General features: G+C 39.3%; 2 protein-coding genes across 2 annotated transcripts in view; both read left to right on the top strand.

Moving 5' to 3' along the window:
* The first annotated feature begins 24 nt into the window (after positions 1 to 24).
* rnf185 (ring finger protein 185) lies at positions 25 to 8,685 on the top strand. The gene is made up of 7 exons (XM_028824910.2): positions 25 to 352; positions 2,209 to 2,411; positions 2,725 to 2,743; positions 3,195 to 3,307; positions 3,554 to 3,608; positions 5,441 to 5,558; positions 6,223 to 8,685. Exons 2-7 carry the CDS (start codon positions 2,260 to 2,262, stop codon positions 6,318 to 6,320), a joined length of 555 nt encoding a protein of 184 aa, XP_028680743.1. The 5' UTR covers positions 25 to 352; positions 2,209 to 2,259; the 3' UTR covers positions 6,321 to 8,685.
* A 3,351-nt stretch (positions 8,686 to 12,036) lies between these two features.
* The window catches only part of limk2 (LIM domain kinase 2), a 50,953-nt gene continuing 47,371 nt past the window's right edge, over positions 12,037 to 15,618 (top strand). Inside the window, exon 1 of the mRNA XM_028824905.2 lies at positions 12,037 to 12,295. Within this exon, the coding sequence (XP_028680738.1) occupies positions 12,280 to 12,295 (16 nt within the window). The 5' untranslated portion in view covers positions 12,037 to 12,279. The remainder of the gene's footprint in view (positions 12,296 to 15,618) is intronic.

Raw genomic sequence — 15,618 nt, 5'->3', positions numbered from 1 at the left:
CTAACACGCGTTGCCTCCGCATTCTAGTGCGCGTGCGCGATCATGTGAGGGAGGGGGAGAGAGAGAGAGAGAGATAGATATGACTCCACACCGAGAGAAACATAACACAAGCCCGGCTGACGAAATCTAAATACGTGCGAATGTCAGGAACGAAGAAACCTGTGACGCCGGGCGCCCATTAGTGGATTAACTGGAAGACAGGAGCCCTTCAAATCGGAGCTAACCGCCGGTCCATTCGAGTTTTCTTTCCCGTCCGCACCGCCCCCACCCTCCACACTCCATACAAGCTGGAAGTCTCGAGTCTCGCCTGCCCGACGCTTTTGTGCTTTTTGGACTTGGCCGCGATTTACAGGTAAGCACTTGCTTTAGGAGGGGCGGTGACCGCGTTTCATTTTAGTTTTATAAAAAGTAGTTAAAAAATGCGAAACTCCGAGATTTCTTTAACAGGATAGAGATAGGCTCGCATTGCACAGGCCTCCGGGTCAAAGATCGCAATTCTCCGGATCGTACAGGCAGGAAAAGACGGGACGATCGGCCGTGAGATGTGAGCTGGCTAAAGTGTAAAGTTAATTTAGCTTGAGAAGGGTTACGTGGGACCCAGAAATCCGAAGCAGCATTTTACTACCTACGATGTTTAACCGAAGTATTAAAAACAAGGCTAGGAAGTTTAATTGTCTTTACAGCAAGGTAAGAAGAAGTTAATAACTTTTGTGTACACTATGTATATCAAAAACTAAACCATGGATACTTTTCTACTGGAAACTTTACCTTATCACTACAGGGGAATAATTCATAAAGTGACATGACAATTGACAGCAGCACAGATTTTTTGCCATAATTCCTAACAGGCTGAATCTTAGACATCACTATAATAATTTTTTAAATTTATATAGCGCTTTGCTCACTACACAAAGCGCTCTCCATACAGGGAGGACCCGGGAAGTGAACCCACAATCTCCTTACTGCAAAACAGCAGCACCCATAAACTCTCTAGCTGTGTTTACACCTAAACCGAGTTCAGTACACGTGCAGCCTTAGCCAGTTCAGGGCACATTTTTTCAGTCACTTAAGTCAAAGAGTCTTTGTCTTTAAAATACTAGCATGAAGAGCGTGTATTTTAATAATATACTCCATAAAGCCTTCCAGAAAAAAATATATTGTCTAGATTGCCAAGATGATGCAGTCTTTGTTTTTGAAAAAGATTTTGAAGGTTCTTTTAGGCCAGTCCACAGAGGAAGGTGCTAGTTTCTGTGCTTTAGGAATCCCAGGGAGTTTTTGTACCTGAGACTGTGATTTTTTTTTTTTAAAGAGTGCAGTACAGTAACTTTCATTTTTTCCATAAGAAATTCAAGTCGTAAATAACTTATCCTGAATGAGAATATTGTGCATGTGTCATCAGACAAAAGCAAATATTTCAGGTGTAGGGATATCTTATTTGGGTGCAACATTGTTTTATGTCCTGGGTCTTTTGCATATTCTTCCTGTGTCTGTGGGGGTTTCCCCCCACCCAGTACTCCAGTTTGTTCGTACAGTTCAAAGACATGCAGGTTGGGTGAATTGGTGTTGCTAAAGTTAGCCCAAATAAGTGTGTGTGCACCTTGCGATAGACTAGTGCACTGTCCAGATGTTTTTTTGTTCTGCCTTGTCCCCTATGCTTGTTGGGATAGGCTGCAGCTGCCCTGCGTCCCTAATTAGGATAAAGTGGGTTTGGAAGATAAATGGGTATTTAATTTCTCGGTTTGTGAATAGTCAGATTGTGTCCTATTTTAAGGTGTAATTTATGTGACAAAATATAATACCTATACTGTACGTTTTTTCTGTTTTTTGGTTGGAACTACATTACACTGAGATTTTATAACATCAATATACAGATTGATGTTTTTTTCAGACTGCAGTGTGTTCAGTCATGGTTAAGTAATCCTCCAGGATAGGATACTAAACTCTAACCCACAGAGCTGCTAGTTCAATTCCTGCCTCTGTCCCTCTGTGTGACCCTGCTTAAGTTCCTAAACCTTTATGTGCGCCAACTGTTAAAAAAAAAAAAAAAAAAAATGTGCAAATGGTGTAACACCCAAATGTTGTAAGATGCCTTGTAAAAGGTTGTCCGCTAAATATATAATAATACATAAGCCTGCATGTGAATTCTGACTGTTGGCACCACTTTGTCTATTTCTGTGGTGTTCATTTTATTTCATTTTCTTTTGTTAGGGTGATTGAAGCTGAGGGTAGTATTTTTGGACCCCCAGCAAGTGGCTAGTGATGGCAAGCTCTGCTTCAGCAGAATCCGCTTGCTCTGGAGGTGCCAGTGGCCCTTCAGGAGAAGGCAGCAGTCAGGACAGCACCTTTGAGTGCAACATCTGCTTGGACACAGCGAAAGATGCGGTCATCAGCCTGTGTGGACATCTGTTTTGGTGAGTTTTAACTAATATCTTCATTTTTTGTCTGTAAAAATTAATTTAAATGATTACTGTACATGCAGTGTTTAAAAATGAATTCACTACTATTGTACAGTTTGGAATACATATTTTATTTATATAACAAGTTTATTTTTTATTTTGGTGAGTGAATTGAAATTGTTTTTGAGCAGAAGCAGTAGAGAACACGCAGTTCGTCAGAAGAAATGCAAGACATGAGGCTAACTTTTAGATGTCCAGTTTAACATTGGTCATTGTGTCTGTCTTTTTTCCCCTCTCTTGATGCGCACTACCATGGCTTCACTTGCAGCTGGCCCTGTTTACATCAGGTACAATACCTTCCATGCTTTTCATTTTGTTTCATCAGCTTTTGTTGCATAAACTCCCAGTGATCTGAGCAGCAGCTATCATAGAGCAACTTGTGTTACTTAACAGGGCTTTTGTATTGCATATTATTTAACTTAAAACATTATTGCAGCATCATTGCACTTTTAATATTTGTCTCAACTAGGATTACTATATATTTAGATTACTGGCTTCTTGTTGCAGTTCATGTTATTTATATGTCAGCTTGCAAGGCTTGTTGCAGTAAAATTCTGGGAGCTATCCAATATTAAAATATTTGCATAGTAAACATGCAGTATTTGTAATTTTAATTGAAATTGTGTGAGAGATAAAATAGAGATTACAAAAAGGCACCGGGTATGTTAAAACTCATTATGCAGTTTTTAGTTAAAAAATTGATGGAATACGTTTGCTTGCCTTCTATCCTCCAAATAGTGGTTAGAGACCAGGCCAAACAGACAAGTGTGTCCAGTGTGCAAAGCTGGGATCAGTCACGACAAAGTCATCCCTTTATATGGCAGAGGAAGTACAGGACAGCAGGACCCAAGGTAAGCACCTTGTGTTAAAGGTACCTACTTGCGTGTTAACTCCATTGATGTGTGTGTATCAGCTTTTACCCTTAAAGGAGTTTCAGGTGGGCGACAAGTCATGTACAATGAGTCGCCCTGAATTACAAGTACCAAAAGATTCTTTTAGTAATCAGTCTGGTTGGTTCAAAATTTATAACATTTTAAGCCTAAATCGTATACTCTTATTTAACTGTTTTGTTTGTAATTTTTTTCTCTTTTATATAGAGAAAAAACTCCACCTAGACCTCAGGGCCAGAGACCTGAACCAGAAAACAGAGGGGTAATTTGTTTTTATTTGATAAAGGATTTGTTTTTCAAATTGTATGTTGAAATGATTTCCATTGTCTGCTTATGTTGTTTTGTAAAATCAATTTACTCATTTATTTTTTCACCTACTTTGTTCAATAATTGGATGTAGCGAGCCAGAATCCTTCCTGGCATCATAGTACAGAAGGCAGTTCTGGTTGGAATGTCAGTCCAGTGTAGGTTACACTTAATGCACACATCCACACTCATTTATTCACAACCTGTGAAAATGCTTATTTTTTCTGTTGGGGAAGAAATCTTACACAGAGTCACTTGACAGTGGCCAGACCAGGCCCCCGGAGCTGTAAGTGCTATTTCTTGAATGAATATCCATTAGTCTGTTTACTGATCCTGCTTAATACAATCCACAGTGAGCTGAAGCCTAGTCTGGTGGCCTAGGACGTGTGGCTGTTTATTCTATCTCACTATATCTGATGTTATTTATTTCTCGGTATTTCTACTGTTGTAGAATCCCAGTTTGTTTTGAGTTGATATTTTAGGTGCACATGCAGCATGTGATGAAAGAGTTGCATAGTGCATTGTAAGACCTATAGAAGTAGCACTAGCTCTGAATTCATTTTATTAGGAGAGGTCCTTAGAGACATTATTACTGCATGTTTCATAAGGTCCCAAAAGGACAGCATCAGTTTCTTCTCCCCTGAGAGATGTTCTTCCAGTACTTTTTTTAATTGCATCATATCCTTTTTGTATATTGTGCCACTTTTGTTCTGAGAAGAAAAATATCTGAAAAAGCGAATATTTTTTAATATAGACTGTTCAATTTTAGTATTAGTTGCATTTGACTGTTTCATTTTTTTTACATAGGTTTTTGACTATTGTCTCGACATTAAGCCACACAACCCAGCAAATAAAGGGCTACAAATTTTTGTAATAAAGACTCTACTTTCTGTAAATATTGTGTAAAACCAAATGACAACCACTCCAAATTCCTGCTTTTCAGTACATGAGCCAGTTTCTAGCCACATCTCATAGATAGAACTTTATTTTTCACCTGGGGGGAAGTCTCCACCATGTGGGAGGTTCTTCAAGGCAAACAGTTTTAGGATTTTGTTAAACATAAAATACAACTTCAGAGCTAAAAGGTTCTACATTTGTATCGTCCATCCAGAGCACATTGTTCTAGTATAGTCCTATTCTTCACCTAGACATTATCTGGTAATTCTTAGTTGTGCATCTGTATTCTTTCTTCCTGATGTTACATTTAGGGCAAAAATTGTGTGATGTCTTCTAGATGGTTAACTAATGTAATTTGACATTGACTGAGGTAAGACTTACCTGGAAATCCCTTGATGTTACCATGGGGTTATTGGAGAGATACCACAGCATCTTACAGGTAGCTCTTCAGCTGATTTGGAGAGATGACCTAGCCTGCTTATATTACCAGTGGTCTGAAATATTCTTCCATGATGAAAATTGCTTGGAAATGGCTGTAAACCTTTCACAGAATTTATACGCATTTTGTGGAGGTCCATTTGCTCATGGTTTGATGAAGCTACACACTTGCCAATTGCTATGACCAAGCCACCCTACAGGTTTCTGCTATTTATATGAGGTGGAACCCTCTAAGTAGCTTTCTAATATTTATATCTGTTTCGGTATGTGTGATTGTAACTTTAGGCATTTGATGCAATGATAAAGGGTGTAGTCACTTTTTCCATACCAAAAAAATGTTTTTCTATTGTTTTAAATAGTAGAAATGAATGCAGAATGTGTTTTTATTTACAACTTATTTCCGGAAATAATAATGAAATGTTCTTGGTATTTATCAATATTGCTTTATTGTAGGGCTTTCAAGGTTTTGGTTTTGGAGATGGAGGTTTCCAGATGTCCTTTGGGATTGGTGCCTTTCCTTTTGGTATTTTTGCTACAGCATTCAATATTAATGATGGCAGACCACCTCCAGGTATTTATTTGTTTTGAAGTGCATTCTTTAATTTATATTATAGTATGAGCTTGGTATAACAGTCATTAACAAACATATTTGCTTATGTCTAGAAATAAATGTAAAAAGCAAACATTTGAATAGTTTGAAAAATGAAAATGTTTGTGTTGTAAGTGAGACATTCAGACTCTGGTATTCTGGAGTTCAGCTTGGACCATGTCAACACTGGGAAATTCACTTTATACTCTGTCATTTTAATACCCTTGAGTATCTACAAACTGTTTGTTGTAGCCAGGTATTCACTTACATTAATTAAGAGCACATTTAAATGTGTTGTTGTGTACCGAGTACAGTGAAATTGTGCCACTGTCACATAACACAGAGCGTGTGACCAAGAACTGCCCCTGAATAGTGGCGTGAGTACTGCTGGTCTTGTGCTTTGGCTAGTCCTGAAGTTCTGGTTAAAGTGTTACTTTTGCATTGACCCAGTTTAGATGGGTGACATGCAGTGGGTATTGTTTTGTTACTTTTGTGAATACAGTAGTACCTTTCTGCCTAAAGGTTTTTATAGGATTAGTAATATCACATGCAGAGCAGAAATTCTGTATAATACAGCTTAAAAGACTTCAGTTTTTGTGAAAAATATTTGCTTCATTTTTTTTTTTCTTTCCCTATTACATTTAAGCTGTGCCTGGAACACCACAATACATGGATGAACAGTTTCTGTCCCGTCTTTTCCTCTTCGTTGCCCTACTGATTATGTTTTGGCTGCTTATAGCTTAATGGGAGAAATGAAAACACACATGAAAGAGTGGAAGAGAAACAAACCACACAGAGCACACTTAAAATGACTCTGCCTTCCCCCATTTCTGGTTTTCAGTAACAATTGAATTGAGGAGATATCTTTATAACTCTGTACTCTGTTTTGCATTTGGTGAAGAGTTTACATTTTTACATAAACAGTTGATATTAAATTAGCCAGGAAAAATTTAATAGGATTTACGGTTTTAAGCATTTCAGCAATATTGCTTATGTAGAAACACTTGTTTAAGCAGTTTGAATCCTCATTCAGGGAAAGTGTAAGACTTGTATTGAGTTTGTGATAAAATTACCAAATAGATGTAATGCATTGGTAAAATTGTAAATGAACTGGAATTTCTTTGGGAAACCAGCATACTATGTGGGAAGCAAGTGTTAATGTAAAATCATGCTTACTTTGAGAGCAACTAATCTTTTATTGGAATCATGTCAGTTTACTAGTTAAAGAAAAAAAAACTATTTTAAAATATATTTTTAAGCTTTTCTTGTCTTTAAAATACTTTGAAGTATTAGTAGCAATTAAAATGTCTTGGGAGTACATTTTTGTACCGCCGGTTGCCATCATTTGAAATGCTGGAGTGCTGTGATAGTTACTTTGAATCTTTATGTAAATTTTAATTCCATGTACAGCAGCTCGTTTAATATTAATAATTACTTGAATGGTGTACTGTGCACGGAGAACAGTAGATGGCAGATCTGAGCTTCTAAAAATGAACGTGAAACAGTGATAATAAAGACTGTGTGCAGTCAGTCATTGGAGGCCTGGTTTGTGGCAGACCTTAGCTTAATTTAGTAGGCAGGAGGGTGTAAAATCTATTTAATAGTAATTTCTTAATTTCCTTCCTTTTTTTTTTTTTTTTTTTTTTTACTGTTTTGGCCAGTACCCTGCATGGCCCCCTTTATGTTTGACAGTTTAGATTCTTGAAACTCATGTAAAAACAAAACGGGTTCTCTAACAGAAAGAAAATATAAAACACACACATTTAACATGGTGGGGAGTTGACTTGCGTCCCTTTTGTCTTTTCAGTCTTCCTTCCTGAATCTACCTTGATGGTGACTACAGATAACCTTTTTTTAATCGCACTGTGTGTTCATGTTAAGAGTCTGCCTTTCTTAGTGTGGCACATTTGAAGAATTGAGGGCTGGACTGGTTTCCTTGTAAATCAAGGCTGAGTAGCCAGCAAGGCCTGTGAAGGATGTGTGATAAAGCTTTGGCACAACCCCATGGTCATCAAATAGGGAAACACTTGCTTCTCAATTTGCGAAGCGGCTCCTGTTTTTATGTCTGTAAAAGGTTTTCAGGAAGGTGCACTTTCAACATACTCGTTGGTGTAAGTTTGCAGCATAGTTCTTTAAAGTCTTTAACTGTGGTGTTAAGTAGTTACACTGTCCATTTAAATTTCACCTCAGTTAGAAATAGTACAGCAGTTTTATTTTCATGGTTATTTACTTATTGCATCATTTTTTATTACTTCAGTTTCTTTTCATACTCCTGATTTTTACGGTTTGTTTGTTTTGAAAAGAAAAAACATTAGGCATGTCCTTTTCCTTTAATTGAAGTAGAGCATGACTCCAGTAATGGGCCACAGCTTCCTTTATTATACTGTTGCCACCTTTCAAAAATTGTTTAAACTACTAACTAAACTACACAAGAAGCTGAAATGCTAGTTTGAATAAATAAAAACAGTATTTTTTTTTCTTCCTTCAGTTTAAATAAATAAATGCTATTTTTACCTTGAAGTGCGGGTAGAAAACAGCAGATGCATCTCAATTATAATTGTTTTTAATCTCGTAATGCTTATCTAGCCACTTTAATATGTCATTTATTAACATCAACAACAATTTTGCATGTTGTTACTGAATGATTTATGCATTGTGCACAACTCTCAACTGTGTAAACTACAGTACATGTTTAAGTTAAGATTGGTGGAAAGGCTAAAGAATGCAGACATGTGCTGTGGAATAAAAAGTTAAAAATGCTTATCAGACCTGAGAGCCTCCACGCCTGTGTAAAGCTGGCCAGCTCTGATATGGAAGAAACCGCGTACACGTCTGATGTGCAGTTTGTGTCAACAGTCCCCTTTTTGACATCGCCAATGGCACTTGCAGTTTCATCATGATTGTTTGGCACATCAAGTCTTTTTTTACTTTTGTTACACTTTGAACTGTGCAATTTTCTTTTTTTTTTTCCCCTTTAATGCGGATTAATGAATCTATGAAATCTGTTGATAGAATGTGTACAAAATGTATTTCTTAAATGTTCATTAATCTCTCGCATTACTTCTATGTACAGTAATTATGAAATGAATAAATGTATTTTTGAACAGTTTTATTTTGCGCTTACTTACTTTACATGACCGCATGTAGCAGGCATGCACACTTTATAAATTTCCAGTGCTATGTTCTGTCTGGAAACACTCTGGTCAGTTAACTCGAATCTGTGCGTGTACGAGGCAGTTTAGTGCTGGATTTACAATTCCTCCCAATCCTTTAATAGCATTATATGGAGAAACACCAGATGCAGTAACATTCGGCAACAAAAAAATCCATTGTGATCACCCCCACCAAATAGTTTGTGTGTCACCTGTAAGAATCCTAACCCAGCCTCCCTATCGCAATGGGAAAGTGATGTCTTATGTGATCTAAAACTAAAAATATTTTTTTTTCTTTTCAAAGAATGGGTTTAAAGTCTTTTTGGAATATGGCACTAAGTTATTAATGCTGTTCTAGAACAATCCATGCCAGACCTTTTGCCTCATAAGGAGCCTCCTCATATTGGAAAGTCTAGGGGAAGTTTGACTAAATTGGGTGGGGGTTTGTGTGTAAGATTTGCCATGAACTGGCAGTCCATCCCGGGCCGTTTCCTTCCTTGACACAGGCTTCAGCTCCTGCCATCCCTGACTTTGAGATTTTAAAAATCTTCTCTTTAGTGGCATCAAGAAACTGGATGATGAGCAATCCATTGTGTGTTAATGAAAAGGAGAGAATTCCTGCCATATAATTCAAGGCCTCTGATGAAATTTTACCTACAAAAGAAACATTGGAACCATCTGAAACAAGTGAAAGGTGGAATGCTGCACTTTTATGTGTTCAGACATACAAGTAAGAACTACCAGGACTCTGTGCACTCTACAGTACTGCTACTAACTGGTTTTGAGCCATTGTGATGACTGGATTATTCTGTGATAAAGCAATTGTTTTATTTATTTATAATATAAACCTTGTAAATGTGAGTCCCTTGGGCTTTATTATTAGGATGACTTAGAAAAATAACGAGTATATTTGCTGGTCCAGTATGTTTATTTTGAGAGGAGGCCAACAATAACCAGGGTTGTACTGAAAAAACAATGGAGATGGTGGTTGGAAATGCTGGCTGTTAGGATACCAAATGCAGTGCTAAAGATAAGTAGGAAACACAATCCTATATCTTAAATGTCTTTAGTTTGTCACTAAACAAATGGAATCGTGTTTGTGCACAAATACTACATACACAATAAATAGCAAGCTTAAAACTATAAAAGAAAGTAACAGACATTGGCAGATTTTAAAGTTTCTGGACATTCTGCAATGGCTCTGTGCTAAAGTATCAGATTACCAGCACAATCTGTAAAATGTCTGCTCCGACTCCAGAGCTCAGTGTAGGTTTGTTTTGTTAAGTATTTTCATGGTAAATGTGGTATGGACAGAAGGGAAATTACTAGACAGGCTTTTAATGGAGGTGCATAGGGCCTGTGGGCAACTCGATTGATCTAAAAGATGCTCTGCAGTGCCCTTATGGTAAACTTGAAATCGTCCTGCTGGTGTCCTGGAGTGGGACTAAACTTCATCATGGTAGTCTACCAGGGATAAACTGTAGCAGACATTGCAGTAACTTCAATAGCTGATGTTGTAAAGTGTGTGATGTGTTAAGCAATGTTCTGCCTGGTTTATTTGGGTTCATTCATTACTGTTGAACCAAACAAAGCACACCCTCTGCATGGCTCTTACTGATAACAAGGACTAATTTGAAATAAAAAAAAAAAATCAGAATATTGATTAGATTCTTTTAGACGACTTCCATGCTCAAAAATAGTTGTACAAAGTGAAAATAAGCTAGTCTTGTATTTGTGGAAAAGTGGCAAAGTACTCAACAAAACTGCCAGTTCGCTCTCCTTTAAAGCTTGTGTTCAAATTGTTAACGTGACCGAATGTTGTAGGCCTGTGGCATGGGGTGCAGGTCCACCTGTGATGGACTGGTTCTTTCTCAAGGGTAGCCCCCCACCTGACAGATTTAGGGCTAAACTGCACAAGCTAGAGCTTAAGATACAGGTATCAAACTTGGATCGCAATGGCTACACTTTTTTATTCCAATCATTTTTTAAAATGATAAACATTTACTGCTGCTAATAGAAGCTGCTTTCTTTTATATTAAGTTGAAGTGACTTTATAATTCAGAACCCATAATTGTTTCCAGCAACCAAACAACAATGAAATGCAAAATGAGCCAACAGGGGATCCCATCTTATAGAATGTTTCAATAAAGTATCTGAGAAGGAAAATGAAGGTCTGAGATGTACTGGTTTGTTCAGGGCCGCAAAACATTGAAGTGGTGCTCTCAGGAACCAAAACAAAATCAAGACGCTGGATTGGCAAAATGAGAGCACTAACAAGCTATAGAATTAAAATAATGGGTTTCATTAAAAGCAAGAAATGGCTTGTATTTAATAAATTTGTTGTAGCATAAATGGTGACCATCCATGAGCTGAATCCAGTCATCCACTGGATCGCTTTGCATTTCTTTATTGCTTGGGTGCTCGTTAAAACAACAGTGGGTGAGAAAATAAAACAGAAATAATTTTAATTTAAGGCAAAAAGAAGTATGATCTATCAGTATTAATTGGGGAATAAAAATCCGCAGGCACTCCAGGATCTGACTTTGACACCCCTGTACGAGAGGTTTACTTTCTGCAGCATCCTCACCCGCTGGAGTTTTTGCTTTCCTCTTTTTTCTGGTCGTCTGACCATGGCATATGCTGTCAAATTGGACATCAACTTTATCTTTTAATCATTTGAGACTGACCATCCAATGATTCTTTCATTTTATTACTTTTACTTGAACCACAGTAAGAAAACATGCTACAAAAATAAATATTGTTGACTTTCATGTTTTACAGTTTTAATTCAGTGACCTTCGTAACAAGTTAATTTATTCTCCACTAACAGTTTCTCAGCTCAAATCTGGTTCTCCACGATGACCGTGAAGTGGCACGACAGGTTAGAATATGAAGGGGTGGTCTGTCAAGTCGCAATACTAACCAGATGAAGGAACTATAAAAAGGTTGTGTACTTGTCACGAAGTCAAAAACAAAAATTATATATAATTATTATTATTGAATGAGCTGCACTGGCTGAAAAATTCAAAGAAGTATTTAAACGGGTCTTTGACCCTACCGTGTCATCTGAGGTCCATTCCATTAGGGAGTGACTTTGCAGCAGGTGTATACGAACTTTCTTTCCACTTTAATTTAAAAGACCCCCGCGTGAACTTTCTAAAATGTTCTGCAATACCAAGCCGTTCAATCCCTAGCCGCGCGAGCGTACCGCATTTCTCTCTTTCGAGGTGTGTGTGTGCGCGCGCTTGTCCGTGTGCGCGCACGTGTTGGCGGCGCGCCCAGTCCAGGTGTTGTTTGATCCACACCGGTCTCCGTACAGGAATTTTCCTAGCGTGACGTCATTGACCCTGCCAGCGGGGAGCGGGCTTGGGTATTAGCAAAAGAACGGGGCAGTTAAAGCACTCGCTTCTAGAACAATGAGCGAGAACTGAGCGACTGCGAGGAAAGGGGGGGAATTAAAGAGAAAAGTCACAGGAGCGGACGTCGTTTAAAGAATTGGTGTTGGAGAAGAGAAAAGCGGCTCGAAGAATGTGAACACGCCGAGAAGTTACATGGAGAAACTGCAAGGTAAGTCGCGTGGGAAGGTTTGCCTCTTCTCTCCCGCTTACGCGTAGCTAAAAGAGCCCGTTTGAGTAGTCGTGGAAAAGTTGCTGTTGTTTGGAGGGCGGGGGTATTATTATTTACTACATTCGCAGTGGGATGTTATTGAAAGATAAGAAGTCAGCTGCGGGTTTAAGGCTGGGAGAGCGGCAGGTAGGTGAACTGAGCCGGAGCCGCCGCCACTGCTGCTTGGCGCGGCGCTGCACCCCTGGGAGGTGTCCGTCTTCTAGCGTAGCTTCGCGAACACACCTGTGCTCTCCGGTGTTACTCCGCTGGCTCACCTCGTCGTTTGACCAGCGCTCAAACTGAAGAAGGCAAAAGGCGAAGCAAAAAGTGCGCATCCGACCCGAGTGCCAAACGCGAAATTCTTGTCCCTGCGGATAGTCAGCGTCTCGACGCTGCTTGTGCTGGATCAGACAGAATATAAGTTGCTAGGCACCTCATGGGGTGCGATCGAAACGACAGTCCTCCTCCGGGGCCCTCCACCCGGAGTGCACACTTTTGGATTTTAAAGACAGAAAAAGAATAGTTTAAAAGTCTAAATCTGTCACGGTGTTACAAACGAGAGGATTTGTTCGTCTGCAGATTGCTAATTGATTCCCGTGTGGCCGCCCCGCCTTGAAAGGCAGCATTTTGAAGAGCTGGAGTTGCTTTCAGTCCTGAAACAGTTATGTCAGTTGAGAGGTTCGTCTGCAATGACAGATGATGCTGACGACGATGTGCTTGAAATGCCAGACCCTGACAGAAACAGCCATCATGGATTTGTTTAAATGTTCTGTTTATGGCTGGGTGGCAGTCTGGTCCCCGCGGGCTACAATGGCTGCAGGTTTTCATTCCACCCAGCCAGTTTCTTCAAAAGCCGCGAGTTAATTTGAAATAAACTCCCATCTAATTAGTTGAACTGATTTTTTTTTTTTTTTTTTTTTTTTTTTTGAACTGCCTGGTTGGTGTTCTCAGTCCTCTGTCTTTGGTTACTCAGTGTCACTGCCACCCGCTTCAGGACCGAAGCCGATCTCGCCGGGTTTAGTGGTCCTCCTGAATTCAGGGGAGTGGTGCCTGCCCGTCCCAATGCCGGTTTCTACTTTGCAGCCTGAGCAGACTGAATTTTATTCACCTTTTGTCAGAGTGACAGGCACAGAACTAATTCACGTTATGATTTGTAGATTTTAGTTGTCTTTGTAAATATTTAAAATTGATTCCAGTGTATATTGTATTGTTGCTGAATGCAAGGGAAAAGGATTGTTACAACATGTTAAGAACCTAAAATAAGTCAGAATAAATGCACTGCATTAGTTGGTCACCTACAGAATGCTTCATACTGACCAGTTTAAAAAAAAAAAAAAAAAAACTTTGCTCTCTGGTCGTTCATCTTGCTACTTGATTTATTGTTACATTAAGTTTGTTTTATCAAATGTTATTCTGTGATTGTAAATTTTAGTTATTAAATCTTTTCACTTGTGGCAGTTAACTTTTGTTACTTGTCCTACTCTTGCTGAATAAACAGGCCCTAGCCTAATTTTGCTTGATTGTTTACCTCTTTTGTAAGCCACTTTGGATCTGCCAATCAAATAAATGTAATTTGTTACTAAAATATCTTTAGAGCGTAGTTGGAGAGATCCAGTACCCTGGGTTTGAAGCTGTGCCCATTGTTGCTTGTATGAATTCTGCATGTCCTCCCTATGTCTGTGTAGCATTTCCTCCTGGTACTCTGGTTTGACATGTAGATCTGCATGCTTGACAAATCCAGTGGAGTGGCGCCCAGTGTCGTGTGCCTGATGCCGCTGGGAAGTTGGATTAAGTGGTTTTAAGAGTGTTTTATGTCCAATACAGGCGATATGCCATAAACAAGCAGAGTTGTGCCACGTGATTTATCAGTTGCCAACCCCAACAGAAGAGCACCAGCGCCTGCTCCTTGGCATTCAGTTTCTCTTTTGTTTGGAAAGCATTTGCCTGGTGTGCACGTCAAACATTTGGAATGACTGTGTGAGTAAAATATTTCAAACTGTAAGTGTTGATTCTAAAAAATGGAGGCAGGTGACCATGCCTCTGTCATTTGTAATTCCGGGGTTAACCGTCCTGGATTTTACCGAGATTCACACTACCATGATGACCTCTCAAAGTCAACAGCATTGACCCAAGAGAGTTTCGTGCCAGGTGATTGCAAGACTAGCGTAAAAATCCTCTCCTGTATTAATGTTATATTTGGATTTGTCTGTCTGTCTGGTATTTATGTTGGTTAGCATCAAAGATTAAGGCCTGTGCTGCCTTTAGATGCTTATTTTCTGTTTACTTATTTGGCTGATGACTTTTATCAAATGTGTCCGAGATGCATTTGGTTCCATTTCTTTTGTTTTTCCAACTGGAGCACAAGCAGGTGAAGTGACTTGTTTGTGGTCAAATGGTGTCCGTAGTGGGATCTGAACTCGCAACCTCAGGGTTTGAAGTTCAAAGCCTTGACCGCTATGCCACACCTACTAGTGCTCCACTATTGTAGACATAAACAACAGAAGCCTGAATTGTGGCCAAGCCAGTCTGTAGCAACTAGGCATCACAATGAAGTATGACACCTTTTTTTTTTTTTTTTTTTTTTTTTTAAACTCAAAAGCCGCACGATGCTCGGTTTTCTCCAGCGAGTACAACGTTTCTCCTGTTTCAGCTACTGCTGTGGATCAGCTGGCACGCGGCTACAGCTGGTGCCAACCAGACCCAACCGTTTCCTCTTTGGCCTGGATGGACGGTAGCTCCCTTTTTCCGAATCTGTCTGGTTCCTGGAAGCTTTTCAAGTGGCACATTTTACTCGCATGTATTGGCAATGGATTGCCAATTTATGGGTTTGCATTAACACATGCTGCCACCCAGGACTAAAGCTGGATACTGCGTGTGATGACCAGGAACTCGAGGGGAATAAACCCAGCAGAGATGAGCAGGCCTCAGAATCGACTTACTAGGTGAGGTTAGTGAGTACAACCTCAAGGGATCTTCTGTGAAAGTGCCATTGGTTATCCCAAAAAAAGTGGGGCAGACATCAGAATATTTATTTGTCCAAACTATTTAAGACTTAAATCTGATAAATGAAATAGTTGACAGGCCTTCTGATTAAGGCGTCACAGGTATTTGAACCACAAGGTCAATTCTGTCCTTAGGACCACAATGGTAAAATAAAAGCATTTTACTTCTTGGGGCGTCAGTCTCAAAGACCTTGGGTGTTGTGTCTGGAGTTTGCACTTCCCATCTCTGTGGGTGTTCTTCCTACATCCAGAAGTCATTGGCCTTGGGTGCGAGCAGACTGG

This window comes from Erpetoichthys calabaricus, chromosome 18, assembly GCF_900747795.2.
Source record: "Erpetoichthys calabaricus chromosome 18, fErpCal1.3, whole genome shotgun sequence".
NCBI lineage: Eukaryota > Metazoa > Chordata > Cladistia > Polypteriformes > Polypteridae > Erpetoichthys > Erpetoichthys calabaricus.
Note: the sequence above shows the minus strand (reverse complement) of the source record. Positions and strands in the feature narration are given on the sequence as shown.

What these genes read in the sequence shown, in the direction of transcription:
- rnf185 (XM_028824910.2), top strand. Translation starts at nt 2,260, where the DNA reads ATGGCAAGCTCTGCTTCAGCAGAATCCGCTTGCTCTGGAGGTGCCAGT. An exon ending in ACAGGACAGCAGGACCCAAG is followed by an intron (nt 3,308 to 3,553) that starts GTAAGCACCTTG and finishes TCTTTTATATAG; the next exon opens with AGAAAAAACTCCACCTAGAC. An exon ending in TGATGGCAGACCACCTCCAG is followed by an intron (nt 5,559 to 6,222) that starts GTATTTATTTGT and finishes ATTACATTTAAG; the next exon opens with CTGTGCCTGGAACACCACAA.